The following is a 15852-nucleotide window of genomic DNA, read 5'->3' on the forward strand; positions in this document are numbered from 1 at the left end:
CGGCGGAAAGGGACCTGGGGGTGCTGGTTGACAGCCGGCTGAATATGAGCCGGCAGTGTGCCCAGGTGGCCAAGAAGGCCAACAGCATCCTGGCCTGTATCAGGAATAGCGTGGCCAGCAGGAGTAGGGAAGCGATTGTGCCCCTGTACTCGGCACTGGTGAGGCCACACCTTGAATCCTGTGTTCAGTTTTGGGCCCCTCACTACAAGAAGGACGTTGAGGTGCTGGAGTGTGTCCAGAGAAGTGTCACAGACATATATGGATATTTCTGAAGACTAAACTCAAGGTTTGTAAATAGCAAACGAAGGATAGAAACAAGCAACTGTGCTCTTTATGTAGTTAACCTAGCACTCAGTCGTCGCCACATGGAGCAAACTGCCAAGTACTATGAAACTTACCACAACCAGCATCATTTCTGAATATAATGATTTCACCCGCACTGCACTAGATAAACCTTTCATAAACTCCAGTAATGCTTTGAGTTTTTCTATTTTTGCATCTTACCATTGTTTAACACAGTTTACAATGAGTGATACCATCTGAAGATATTTACAGTGAAATTTATGACATACGTCGAAAAAAACTAAATTCTTTAACAATTCTGTAACAACATAACTTCAGTGACAAAAGTATAAATTTTTCCTCTATTAAAGGGCACTGTACCTTCGCATTTATTGCTCACTTTGCACTTGTACTGACACTACCACTACAGAGATTATCATTATCCCTTAGTTATATGAGCTGTACTTCATTCAGGAATAAAAATTTGCTCTGAGGTTTATATTTTATTTAGACTTAAGATTTCCACAAAAGCTAATACAGTATTAATCACAGAGATAAAAATAGAAAAACAAACAAAGTATGCAGTTTCTCAGCTGCAAATAAAAAGTTACTGTCACTTCCTGACACAGCTGGTGAGTGAGCCCACCAGGGGAGGTGCCTTGCTGGACCTGCTGTTTACAAACAGAGAAGGACTGGTGAGCGATGTGGTGGTCGGAGGCCGTCTTGGGCTTAGCGACCACAACATGATAGAATTCTCAGTTGTGAATGAAGTAAGGAGAGGGGTCAGCAAAACTGCTACCATGGACTTCCAGAGGGCAGACTTTGGCCTGTTCAGGTCACTGATTGAGAAAGTCCCTTGGGAGACAGTCCTGAAGGACAAAGGGGTCCAGGAAGGCTGGACAGTCTTCAAGAAGGAAATCTTAAAGGCGCAGGAGCAGGCGGTCCCCATGTGCCGTAAGAAGAGCTGGCGGGGAAGGCGACCGGCCTGGCTGAACAGGGAGATTTTGCTGGGACTCGGGGAAAAGAGGAGAGTTTATCATCTCTGGAAGAAGGGGCAGGCAACTCACGAAGAGTACAAGGATCTCGTTAGGTCAAGCAGGGACAAAATTAGAAAGGCAAAAGCCCAGCTAAGAGCTCAGTCTGGCTACAGTCGTAAAGGATAATAAAAAATGCTTCTACAAATATATTAACAACAAAAAGAGAGGCAAGGAGAATCTCCATCCCTTACTGGATATGGCGGGCAACATTGTCTCCAAGGACGAGGACAAGGCTGAGGTACTTAATGCCTTCTTTGCCTCAGTCTTTAATAGCCAGTCCAGGTATCCACAAGGTATTCAGCCCCCGGAGCTGGAAGATGGGGATGGAGAGCACAATATACTCCTCATAATCCAGGAGGAAGCAGTCAAGGACATGCTAAACCACCTGGACACCCACAAGTCTATGGGGCCTGATGGGATCCACCCGAGAGTACCGAGAGAGCTGGCAGAGGAGCTTGCCAAGCCACTCTCCATCATTTATCAGCAGTCCTGGTTAACAGGGGAGGTCCCAGAAGACTGGAGGCTTGCCAATGTGACGCCCATCTACAAGAAAGGCCGGAAGGAGGATCCTGGGAACTACAGGCCTGACAGCCTGACCTCTGTACCGGGGAAGATTATGGAGTGGTTGGTCTTGAGAGTGCTCACAGGGCATCTGCAGGACAACCAAGGGATCAGGCCCAGCCAGCATGGGTTCATGAAAGGCGGGTCCTGCTTGACCCACCTGACCTCCTTCTACGACCAGGTGACCCGCCTTGTGGATGAGGGAAAGGCTGTGGATGTTGTCTGCCTGGACTATAGTAAAGCCTTTGACAGCAACTCCCACAGCATTCTCCTGGAGAAACTGGTGGCTCATGGCTTAGACAGGTTTACTCTGTGCTGGGTGAGGAACTGGCTGGATGGCCGAGCCCAGAGAGTTGTGGTGAACTGCGTTAAATCCGGCTGGCGGCCGGTCACAAGCGGTGTTCCCCAGGGCTTGGTTCTGGGGCCGGTCTTGTTCAATATCTTTATTGATGATCTGGATGAGGGAATCGAGTGCTCCCTCAGTAAGTTTGCAGATGACACCAAGTTGGGTGGGAGTGTTGATCTGCTGGAGGGTAGGAGGGCTCTGCAGAGGGATCTGGACAGGCTGGATCAATGGGCAGAGGTCAACTGTACGAGGTTTAATAAGGCCAAGTGACGGGTCCTGCACTTCGGCCACAACAACCCCATGCAACGCTACAGGCTTGGGGAGGAGTGGCTGGAGAGCTGCCCGGCAGAAAGGGACCTGGGGGTGCTGGTTGACAGCCAGCTGAACATGAGCCGGCAGTGTGCCCAGGTGGCCAAGAAGGCCAACAGTGTCCTGGCCTGTATCAGGAATAGCGTGGCCAGCAGGAGTAGGGAAGTGATTGTGCCCCTGTACTCGGCACTGGTGAGGCCGCACCTCGAATCCTGTGTTCTATTTTAGGCCCCTCACTACAAGAAGGATGTTGAGGTGCTGGAGCGTGTCCAGAGAAGGGCAAGGAAGCTGGTGAGGGGTCTGGAGCACAAGTCTTATGGGGAGCGGCTGAGGGAACTGGGGTTGTTCAGTCTGGAGAAGAGGAGGCTGAGGGGAGACCTTATCGCTCTCTACAACTACCTGAAAGGGGGTTGTGGCGACGAGGGTGTTGGCCTCGTCTCCCAAGTAACTAGTGATAGGACAAGAGGAAATGGCCTCAAGTTGCGCCAGGGGAGGTTTAGATTGGATATTAGGAAAAATTTCTTCACTGAGAGGGTGGTCAGTCATTGGAACAGGCTGCCCAGGGAGGTGGTGGAGTCGCCATCTCTGGAAGTGTTCAAAAAACGTGTGGATGTGGCCCTTCAGGACATGGTTTAGGGAACATGGTGGCGCTGGATTAATGGTTGGACTTGATGATCTTGATGTTCCTTTCCAACCTAGTGATTCTGTGATTCTGTGAATAATAGTCCATGCTGTTACTCTGAAAATATTTTAAACGTGAGTGTTCAGCTTTGAGTAGAGCAAAGTTCTTCACCAAATCTTGTCATAGAAATAGTAGAACCTAACATCTAAAGGCTCAGGATTAATTATCACCATCTTTAGAGGAACTGCATAGATTTTTCATTTGACTGAAGTTACAGTGGTGCACTGTGTCACAAAAGACTGCTAATTGTTATTTTAGAAATCATAAGATTTTTCCTCCTCTGTGGTGGTTTAAAAGGGAGAAAACTCCAGGCCATAACTGGTGACTTCTGTTGTATGATGCAATTCATTTCTATCATCTGTATCTTCACATATTGCAACTCTGCCATGAAAGACTGACACCTTTACATACTAAAACACAGACTGTGACAGAACTGCATGAATAAACTGCAGCTATCAGAAGTCTTTCTTCCTCTACTCCCATTATCTCACTTGTTGATGTAACAAGCTAAATTCCAACCAATTGTTTTTCATCTATACTTCACCTGAAGCTTGCGCTTCGTGTTTCATTAGCAGAGGGAAGATTCGCCTAAGAGCTTCTCACAAATCTTGCCTTGCCCAGATCCGTAGACTGTTATGGGTACAAGACTACATTAGATGGATATGGCCATTCACATAATTTGAAAGTTACAACTGTTACTGCATTTCTATGTATTCACAGTTCCAATTAAAAAAAAAAAAAAAAAACACCAAAAAACCCAAGCCAGCTCTTCCCTCCCGCTTATTTATGCAAACAAAACTCAGTCCCTGACCCCAACATTTTCTATATTGAATTACAGAAATATTTCTTTATCAAATGTTCTCAAAACATCACTTCTGTTCTAATAACCTTGGCTTGTTTGTCTAACTGGCTGTGTTCCTATACTAGCCTCTATCTTCACCTTCAGCTCCAAACATAGTTTCTTGGGTTTTTTCTTTACTCATTAATTTGTCCTTTAATACTAGAAAACAGCCACTGAAACCCACAGGTTTTTCTTCACTGTTATTTAAAGACAAGTCTTACTATTTCTGTGTAGATTAGAAAATACAGTTTTCCAACTAACCAGAAAGTCTACCCTGCTTGTTGTCGTCTCCTTTTCTCTATTTCCAATTAAAAATAAACTAGAACACATAAATACGTTAGGTGTTCTTCTAATTCTTCACAATATGTGCTTACACATCAAATTTTATTCACAGATCTTTCGGATTTAGAGACACTAAATGGGAGATTAATTTTCTCACTATATATGCAGGACCTCAGTTCAAATTGAGAGCATACAGTCACCAGGGTAACAAAATATTTACAGCAGTTACCAATAAAAAAACTGTTATTAACCTTCAGCACATTCATCACCTCGCTTTTTTCCTGGACAATTAGTGGGTTATTAACAAATGCTAGTTTTAAGTGCCATATGATAGTTTTTAAATTAAAATTCAATAATGATTCCCAGCTTCTTTAGAATTAGACAACCTAGTTAAAGAAAACAAACCAATTCATAAATTCTAACGTAAGGAAACTAATCCAAAATATAATAAAAATACAAGCACTATTTTAAGATTTTTTTTATTTTTTTTCTAAAGATGCTAGAATTATCATGTGAGGAAGGTATTCTCCTCTATATTTGGATTCCTCTGAAATTTCAGGGATGGCAAGCAAGTAGGAAAACATCTAAGGAGTGACAGAGATAAATGTTAACTCTTTAATTATGTGCTGGTAGCACAGTTCAAAGACTTTGTAACCAAAAGCAAGACATTTTTCTTTTGTCAATCTACTGTCTGAATATAAGCTTCATAAACATACCAGTTGAAGGATGTCCTCATCTTTTGGCATAACACTAAGCTCCAATATGCTGTCACTGAAAGAAATAGGGAAAATAAAACACCACACATGAACATTTTGAAACGATTTTCAATTCTTGTTAGAAAGATAATCCATTAACTTCCATAGATGAAAACCATTAAAAAACTCCAGAAAAAATATTCTGTCAAATTACTTTACACAACAGAAATAAACACTGATTTCCACTAGAGTCTTAGCAAGTAAGAGTTGAACAGCAATCTGACTGAAGAGTATATGTGTTCTCAGCAAAACCAATGTCTTAAGCCAACACCCTGTCTTTGTCAGGGTTTTTTTTTTTTTTTCTTCTTCTAGAGTCCTCATGTACCTTAGTTGTTTGGAGCTTCTCAGACAAAACAAGGTGGCAAATCTGTGAACACGAGTTAAAACTCTCCTTCTTCCATTTAAAACTAAAGTCTATTACCACTCTAAAATTTCTGGGGAAATGTCAGAACCACCACATCATGTGAAAAGTGGGGCAATAGCAAGGCAAGCACTGACTTAGACCTTTCCGCTCCAACTACCCAGCAGAATCAACTTAAACACACTTAGTCAGAGGACATTTGACATATGGATGAAAAATGCTTGCTATTTATAAGTGCTGTGTTTGTCAGTCTGAAGTGCTAAAACCAAAAGAAGCAGCAGCATAAAGATCCAGGGATAGTTCAACCAATGTAAGTTAAATACAGGCAAAATCAGGACATCAGACATACACTGTGTTATCCAGAGTCAAATACCGTGAAACAGGGAAACCCACAGTTAGTATCTACCAGACAAAAGTATTTTCACAAGCAAGGGAGAAGTATATGCTTGTAACATTGGATACAGAACAGCTGAATTCATTATCTCATCTGAGATAGAGGAATACTCTGCTCACATTCATTAAATGTAAACTGGAACAGGTACAGCGAAAGGTTACAAAAGAGATGGCTTGTACAGACTGTTTTAACTAGGCTCACAAAACAGAAAATTAAGAGATTATGACTGTTATGTAGAAATCTCATGTTACATGTCACAAGAAGAAATGGTATTTAAATAAATTGACCAATACCAGCACAAGGGAAAATTAGCTTATCTGTACTGGTCAGTACAATGCATTTGCTAAGAAAAGACAAAACCAGCACAGAGACAGGCCACCAACTTCAGGGCACACAGAACAGCCTATGGAAGTACTCAGAAGAATCTCACTTTCTGCAGAAAGGAAAGTCATCTTCGCAAACATGTAACATGATTTATTATGCTTTCTTATATGAAAAATGTTTTTATTTTGTGGTTCCTTTTCCATTTGTTAGCAACCACAGACATAAAGCTGCATTCCAAAATAGCAGAGTAAGGGTGTTTGGTTTCACAATCTTCTTAAAACATTATTCATTTTGAAATAAGTGTTCTCCAAGCAGCATAAATTACTTTGGTTTTAAAAGCAAAGATCAGCAGTGATAGATTTAAGTTTTTCTTTTTAAGTCTACGCATAGCTAGGAAGAAATAAGTCTTCAAAAGTCTTTTAAGCATTTTTCAGAATATTGAATTTTAAGAAACACAAAAGTATTGACTTTTTAATATGCATTTACAATAGCATTTCCCATTTTGACTGAATGCATAAACAGCAAAACTATTTAAAAACAATTCTTTAAAAGTAGTGTCATCAGGAGCTGACTTTTGCCTAAACTCCTTTGTATAGATATTAAACTAATTAGCAGTTGTAAAACAAAAAAAGAATATGAGAGATATATCATAGCTTGAGGCATTTCCAATGAAGTGTTCAGATTTTATTTCTACATGTGGGTAGCATGTATGTGTAAACTGTATTAGGCAACTTATGGTTTGATAATTATCAATGCTTATTTGCAGGATGAAGACTTTGGAAGTCAAAAAATATGATAAATAGCACTGTTCCTCTTCAAGTACTTTTAATATAAACTAAAGTTTCCTACTTATAATTCAACATGTTCTCTTATACAAGTATTTTGTGTCTTTTTTTAAGAAAGCGATTAAATCCATTTACACAGTTTAACACCTTTATTTAGTAGCCATCCAAAACAGGAAGAGTTCCATTCAGGAATGTTTTATATATAATTCAAACAACAATGTTTTATATATAATTCAAATAACTTCTATTCCAGTTTGCCTGTAGAACCTTCTGGAGACAATGTGGATCTTCCTACTTGAAGTAAGAAGTGAAAGTGCTCTCAGAATGTTTCTCAATTCTCGTACCAGAAACAAAAAGTATTAAGGAATACTTTTGGTGTATGGTTCTATACAATATGCATGCAAATTATGAACTAGAAAGGATTAATAAGAACCACCACACAGAAAGTGGCAGTTTACACTAAAATATTAGACACAGTATTGTGAATTCTCAGAGATATCTATCATGCAAATGACCTTCATTACACATTTTGAGTCAAATTTAAATTTATTGTCTCAAACTAAAGCATTACGATGCACTGTCATTATAAAAACTATCTTTTCATGCATTACTTTGTTTTAATGAAACAAATTCAGTAGCTAAACTCTGTACATTTCTGAGTAATCCCAACACTTCCAAGAAGAATTTGCAAAGAGAAACAAGCGGAATAGACTTAGTAATTCAAATTCCCCACCGTTAACAAAAAAAAAAGTGGTGAATCAGAATCTGTTTCTTGTTTTACTTAGAACCATAAATAATTTACGAAGTTTACACTAGTAATCAACACATCTCCAAGTTGATTGTGTGAAGAGATGAGAATAAATTCTTAATGGACCAAACTAACAACTATTGGTAAAGAGTAGGAAACCTAGACTTAAAAGTGACCTTATGACTAATCATACAGGGCATAGTGATTTCTAGCAACTCTTCCGAGCTGTGCCCTTCACCTTCCAGAGGAAATAATCAGAGTAAGTTTAGCTTCACTATCTCCAACCAGAGCAAAATAGGTAACACAGCTTGAAACTTTTACAAGAACAATACAAAACATGGCTGAACTACATCCCACCCGTAAGTCCCGCTGGAATTTATGGGATTTGTTTCACTTTAAGGCAGATAAGTTCTGATGTCTGCAGCATTACACAAGGAGGACAAACACCTAGAATTGAGCAACTTCCTAGAAAAATAATGAGCAACTACGGAATGAAGCTGCAGGAGTAATCTAATTTAAAAATCTGTAAGCCCAAACTGAGTTTCATTGCAAACAGCTAAGGGGGCGGAGGTGGGTGGGTGGGTAGTGACGACTTTTTTTTTTTAGAGATAAGAGGATAAAATGTGGTGTGGTGTATCCTTAAAAACTGTTCTGAAGATGATCAGAAAAATTACAAAAGAATAAGCATTTATAGTCAGCAATATGTTTGAAAGGGTAATTAAAAACAGTAGTTAAAAATACAGTAACTGAAGTATCTAGAAAACCACCACACAACATACTGGGACTATAAATGAAACTGGTTTTAGTCATGAATAAAGGAGATTTCAACTGACAACTTAGCCTTTCAAAAGGGCTTTCAGTAAGTTTCTTGCACAAAGTCTACTAAAGAAACTAAGGTGTGCTGGATAAAAGGTTAGCTAAGACACAAAACAGAGCAAGAACTTTGTCACTGGGTACTTTTTATATGAAGAGTTTTAAGTACATTCAAAAGCGAACTTGTGCAAGACCAACCCATCAAAAGCTATTAAATCAGGTGATGCAAATAAAACTTTTGGTTCAGCAAGTTCCTAAACCAGCGATTTCTGGGAAGCGGGCTAGTATTATCTGACCAAATCTCACTCTCCACTTTCAGTGTTTTCCTAGCTGTCTTCTAAGAATTCATTACTGGATATTATCAGAGAGGATACTGACATAAACAGACCATCAGTCTAACCCAGGATGGCTATGCTGATGCAAGAATGGCATGCCATGAAATGGCAGCACAAGAAAGAAAATACTTTATGTGCAGAACAAACCGCTCTGAGCTCAAAACCACCGTTTTGAAGCAAAGAATTAGAGTTCATTCTTTAGTCATATGTGTAGCACTGCCTGTAAGCTAGAAGGAAGATGCACCTGATCCGGAGTCTGTGCTCTCTTTATGGATCAGAATTAATATTTATCTGTTTATCTTAAAAGGTTCAGCTGAAGACTTCCTGATAGTTATATTTTCTGTATAAAACACTCCAGGATACACATGACCTTTTGTAACAAACTTCTGTGATGTACACATCTGGCTCAAGACAACAAATTGTTCTCCTCTCCTGACTGACAATAGCATCCCTTCATCTTCTGTGCACTCATGGAAATTGGGGGACAGATGCAGCAGTGCGCTGTACTGTTCCTGGTTGCACTAGATAACCACTGATAAGGCCTTGATCAGGTGTCCCTGGTTTATCCATGGTGGGCAGGGATTGCATTCTGCTCGGACTGTTTGCTACCTACAGTCACAGGGCTGAAAATAAAACTTTATTCACAGGCAGACCTAGAGTTAAGAATCTCTGACCACACAGGCCACTGGAATATGCAATTGGTCTTTCCCTTTTTGGGATTAAGATAAGAGATTTCATTGACTGATGTACCTGCTGGGCATATCCTGTGTCTTGGGTATACACTATTGTACAATATTACTGTCTGTACAAATACAAAATGAAAAAATGATACATGGCTAGTGTTCTCTCCAGTCAAGGTTATTAAAAAAAAAAAAGATAGATTCCATCTTTTCAGCTCTCGTACAGAAAGTACTAATGACACAAAACACATTTCAGTCTACCTTGTCTGTCATACGTTTGAACAGTTTTATTGTTTAAAAAAAAATTGCACCTGGGATGTATATATTTTGAATGAAATCTTGAATAAAGACTCCACTGTAATAGGAAAATCAGGATCATATTTTTCCTACTTTTAACTGTAAGCATAACTAAGTTTTAATGCATGAAGATTCACTAAAAATAGAATGTGACATGTGAGATGTATTTAGAAAACATTCTTCCATACTGATCATAATACATCTTTTTTCCACATAGCTGATTATTATATTGGTAACTTGTTGCTAGAGCACAGAAAGTGACACCAAGAAAACTGTAAAAATGGATGCAGACATAAGACATGAAAACAAGTATCTAGATTCATGTACGGACATGATTTAACAAGCCCCTCTGAGTTGCAGGAGCAGTAAATATTACCATTTCCTCAACTCCATGCAAGGTTCATTACTTGCTGCAAAACAAGATATACTGCAGATGTTTTGCAGGTGTGCACTAGCATAAAATTTTTCCTTTACCAGATATGCTGATTTATAGTTATTAGATCTCATAAGCAAGGTAGATTATTCTGATATTCTTTTTAAATTGACACATATCTCTGTGACGTAGGTATACCTAATCTGCCTATTTTAAGTTCAGACAACTGTCCTCTATAGCACTTAATGTGATTTGCTACCAAGGGACAAATACTGACATAAAAGGGCTGTGGCACAATTCAGCATACCCATTCTCAAACCTTTCTCAGCATTCAGTAAATACATGAATACAGAAATAGTAAAACTGAGTGTGTAATTAAGGAAAATTTCAAAATAAGATTACTTTTTCAGAACCACCATAAGTGGTCATTTCCTGCTTAGTATAAAAAAAAAAGTGGTGCACAATTAAATACTAGTATCTTACCTGTTCTGTATTAAAGCAATGACTTGAGAATATGTCTTCCCAATAACACTTTCTCCATTGACTTTTATAATTCTGTCACCTGTAAGGGAAAAGTTATATCTTAAATTAATTTGTCTAGACATTTTTTTGATCATTTTTATTTTGTACTCTGTAGCTCACAACAATCAAGATCACCAGTATATTAAATTCAAGATTAGTAGTCTTTAAAAATAAAAAAAGAAGAAAATAAAAGATGCACAGTACAACTACATGTAACTAGATACAGGATGCCAAGTTTCTACCATTTTCTCAGAATTTCTCAAAACATTTTCAGATGTGGTATCTTATTCCAAGCTTCCAAATGAATCACCTAGAAACTCATAGGAAGAAAACCACAAGCAGGTGTAAGCTATACCAAAGTCTCACTCACAGAAGTCTCTCATCTTCAAAATAAAGCTTTTGATGTATGATAACACGTACTGACAACTCTGCCCAATTCTTAAGTGAATGATATGTAGACATTTCATTCCAGCACTTAACCTCAAAACAAAACCAAACTTTAACTCAGAACACTGACAGGCGTAGCTATATGCATCTCCTTTAATAGCAGCAAATAGTGCAATTTTGTACTTCTTCCTGCTGAGAAATAAAGAACAAATATTTTGAAAACCTCCAGTTTCCTCCTTCCTCAGAATAATCTGCATTGTTTCCAAGACATTACTGTCTCTTCAGTTGATCTTGGACAGTGTAATGGGTTATTTCTTACCCATACAGATCAATCTTTATACCTAACATCACTTCTATCACATTTCTCCAAACAGTTTGTTGCACCTTCCTCATGAAGAGCTTCATATACTCTCCTAAATTAAGTGGCAGATATATCATGTAGAGCTATTTTCAGCCTTTCATAAAAAACCCATCCCATTCCTCCATCAAAAACGGTAATTTACATCATCTCTGATCAGAAGAGCAGAAAGGTACCTTGAATTTACTAATGAGGAGAAAATGGTGTAAAGGATTACAGATAGGGAGCTTTGGAAAGCTGCTGGATAAAGAACTGAAAGAAAGGACCCATGCAAAGTGAGACAACACTGCTTTAGAAACTGAAAGCACTTTTTGTGTTTCTGGTGTGATCAAATCAAAGCAAGGAAAAAGCCGTTCACTCTGAATACTCAGCCTGACTTGGTGGCAATTACACTCTAAATGCTCCGGCTCTGTGGAGATTCCCTATACAGACCCCAGGGATTTCCAGACTTGACAAACCACATGGATCTGGTGACTGGTTTTAATTTGGTCTGCACGCACGATGTACTCATGCAAATAAATTGGTGCGGTATTTTCAACTTTACTGAAGTTTTTATATGCCCTTTCACCAGCTGGTTATTGTCCTTTTCCTCACCTGAAAGAGCTCTCAAGAGTTTTGTCTCTTGCTTCCTAAGCGATAAAAGAAATGCTGGTGGCAACATTTCATGTATGCTAGCAATCCACATGACTGATAGGCATCTGTCATGGATGGCAAACCCTATCCCACTGTTGCATACATCCTTGTGTAATTAGGCTGAGAAACTGGACTTCCATGAAAACAAAGTTAATTTTTAAATGCTCAGTATCACACCAAAATAAATACTTTCCAAAAGTTGCAGGAAAAATAAATGCTATTGTTTGTGCCAAAAAATATTCTTATTTACAAACTCTGAACGCTGTCCTACTAGGTCATATGGCAAGACTTCCTCAGAACATACCAGATCCTTCTCTGGAACTTAAAACTGGCTTTTTTCCAGGCTGTTGAAGAACCTGCCCACAGATGTAGATCTTTACTCAGTATTCCCACTAAAAACTGTAATTAGTAATATCTTTAAAGTATCATCTTATCTATTTATGTGAAGTATGTGAAGTTTTTATTTTTCAAAGAAAGAGACTAGGTTACACACAGCGGCGCAACAAGTCTACCTGAAGCATGCATCCAGTGAACCTGCCAAAAATGTCAGGTGGGACATACTGCAGAACTGGTTACATGAAAGAAGTGGGTGCAGGCAACTGCAAAATACAACTTTGCTCAGTTCCAGGTACATATAAAGGGGAAGACCAGTGCCTGTAGTGCAAAAAAGGGGTATAGAAGCATGAAGGCTTTTTCTAATAGCTCTCTATCAATCTGGTGCCCTATTAAATACTTTTGATCAAACTAAAAATTAATCTGAGCGCACTTAAACCATTTCACTTTCCACACACATTTCAGTTCGTTATATTCTTGCATATACATAAATGACAGCATAAAGATCAAGACAAGGGAAACATGGATCCATTTTGACTGTATTTCAATATTTCTAAGATACTTATGTTTGGAACTCACAGATTAAGTTCTTTTTTAAGAAAATGCCTTGGAGGTTAAATATGGGAAGTATGATCTAACTCTAACAAAGGTAATTTTAAAGGAGTATTCAAAAAGAGTTACAGTATTCAAAAATACTCAGAATGAATTGTGTTACATTTAAGATATTGCAAGCTGTTTCTCAAGTCTGCAAGAGTATTCCAAGCTGTCTGGTGAGTATGCTCCTGAAACAGAGCTCCTTGATTCTGGGTAACGATTGATGCTGTCAGTATGACAAAGGACACTGCAGCAGTGAAATAAGAATTGACAAACAAACATAAATACCTAAACTCCTATTAGATTTTCAAGTATTTTGTTTCCATTAGTGTGGCCATGAAACAAAGCCAAGTTGAATATTAAAAAAACTTAAGAAAAAAATCAAAATACAGTTGATTCTACAAAATAAGAAATGTACACAGTGTCTGTATGTCTGTATCAGAGGTTATGCAATCTACGTTGCTGATCATGCCCTGAGAGTTTTATAATATCATTTCAAGATAGAGATATAGTACTATATTTCACCCTAAAGTTTTAAACAAGAAATAGTGGCATGACCTAATTAAATATAACTACTATCAGCAGTGTGTTTAAGAAGAATATTCGGTAACTTAAAAATGTATTTTCTCATTTACTTTCTGTTCTTAATTCTGGGCTCCTAAAAATCTCTTCTATGCCTAAAAATAAAATATTCTCACAGATTTCATCTCTTCCAATTTGGCAAACACTGAACAGAGCAGAAATTAACATGCCTCTTCAGTACAACTTCAACATATGCTGCACTGTATCAAGCCAAAACACTTCTTTATATAATAGCATTAAAATAATGCCAAAGTAGCCCTCCCCTAAACAACAACTTAAGGAGGAGTTAAAAAAGAAAAACACCCAATGCTGTACAAGTAGGATCTAGTACTGTTTTTAAATTGAGATCATCCTAGAATCTTTGCATTTCTTTAGGAAGAAACATACGAAAATTATTCTATTCCAGGCAAATGCATGTACATAACTGTTTCCAAAAGAAAATATCAACATCCCATTATCGACAGAAACACAATCCTTTCATAGAATGTATGTCTTGTCATACTGTTAAGAACAGAAACCTGTGTTTGTAGTGGTATCCACCTATGTAACTTATTGTTTTAACACTTGTAAGACTTCTCATTCTAATATAGATTTTTTTCCTTCGATACTTAAGTAAAGGTGTGACAAAGTACCTGGCACTTCACAAAAAACATGCTTTCTGCTCTCCAGTTTGATTAAATCAAACAATTGAACAAAATCTGATAAGAAGAAAGAGACTTGGATTGTCCCCATTTAGTGTAAAGTAGGTGGAATAATTTAATTTCAAGGACAAGAACCTGAATGTTTTGAGGTTATCAATTTGTCACAAAGCACAAGAAATAGGAGCTTACAGGTGTCATGTTACTCCCGTTTCTCTGTCTCCTCACGTATTTTATCATATATTTGTTCTTACTTTTTTAAAGATAATAATACAAAAAGACTAAGACTTTAATACGTTAATATATTTTAAATAGCACCTCCTGAGAAAACACAACAGTGCTTTTGAGATGAAAAACACTGGAGGATCATTTAAGAGAGGTCTCAAACTTCTGAAGGAAAGAACAAGGTTTAAATAGAAAATAGAACTATATGTAGAAGCTTAAATCACATACATTTTATATCATGTACACATACATGCTATTGGTGTTACAGAAGAACAGTACCTGTGCACAGTCCAGCTTCAAAAGCAGGTCCCCCCTCTTTAACTTGTTTAACAAATATGGTATCCATTGGCTCCAGTCTATTTCTTTGTTTTCCTGTGGAAGAAAGAATATTTCTTAAAAGCATTTAATTATACTGCATTACAATGTTTTTACTTTAAGAATTATTCTGAAATCCTGCCATGTTCATCATTACATTAAATACTCGAGTGCAATTTGGGGTCTGCGAAAGAAAAGAGACTAGGAGTCCTAAAGACAGCATTTCATTTGGGTAAAGATCTTTTAAGTGTCTGGGGAAAAAAGAAAGGGGAGGGGGGTGGAAAGAGAGATGTATCTCAAACTTAAACTTGCAACTATGTCCCAGTAAGTGGTATTTTTCAGGTTCATTTCATCATCGCATTGCTACTTCATCCTCACACTGATGACTACACTGTTCAATAAGAATTAGCCCTTCCTCTTCTAGGTTGCTATCTGGCATAATTAAGCCAGCCAACTTAATTTGTTCTACAGTGTTATTGGTCTCTCCTGACACCCCGTCCTACATGGTGCAAAACATGAGCACTCACCGAGCCACTGGCAGCACCTCAAAGGTTACAGCTGGACAAGCTTTGATGGTCCCAGGTCTGGCTTTAACAGCCTCGGTCCCCCAGTCCCTCCCATCACAGATCACCAGTTACTACATTTGTACCAGTTACTACCCTTGTACCACTCTCTCAGCTGAGGAAATATCACCCTTTGGAGGCTACATGATGAGTCTGGGTTCCAGCTTACCAGGAAACCCTGGCATAATGGAGAGGGTGGTACAGATGGCAAAAAAAGCAGAAACAGCAGGAGAGAATAAAGGGATTACTTAAAACTGGCACTGCTGATAAAAGAAACACTCCTTGAAATCAGAGTATTAGGTTCTAATCACTTCTTCAGTGACTCATCTTTAACTTAGGCACAAATGGCACTGCTTTTGGAAGTTCTTTCACTACAACTTTAGATATTCCACCTGGCCATGTTACTAAGCCACAGCATTATTTATAGAATAAGGTGCCCCCCTTATCCCTTTTTTGGTTCTGTTTCCATATAGGAAAAGCTTATTATTTGAAGACTT

General features: G+C 38.3%; 1 protein-coding gene across 1 annotated transcript in view; it reads right to left on the reverse strand.

Moving 5' to 3' along the window:
- The window catches only part of ARHGAP21 (Rho GTPase activating protein 21), a gene marked incomplete at its 3' end in the record, with an annotated part of 118442 nt that overhangs the window by 38876 nt on the left and 63714 nt on the right, over positions 1 to 15852 (reverse strand). The window contains exons 4-6 of the mRNA XM_081996292.1: positions 14757 to 14849; positions 10689 to 10767; positions 5057 to 5111 (exon numbers count right to left, since the gene is read on the reverse strand). Coding sequence (XP_081852418.1) covers positions 5057 to 5111; positions 10689 to 10767; positions 14757 to 14849 — 227 coding nt within the window. The remainder of the gene's footprint in view (positions 1 to 5056; positions 5112 to 10688; positions 10768 to 14756; positions 14850 to 15852) is intronic.

This window comes from Phaethon aethereus (genome assembly GCF_964289735.1).
Source record: "Phaethon aethereus genome assembly, chromosome: 2".
Lineage (NCBI taxonomy): Eukaryota > Metazoa > Chordata > Aves > Phaethontiformes > Phaethontidae > Phaethon > Phaethon aethereus.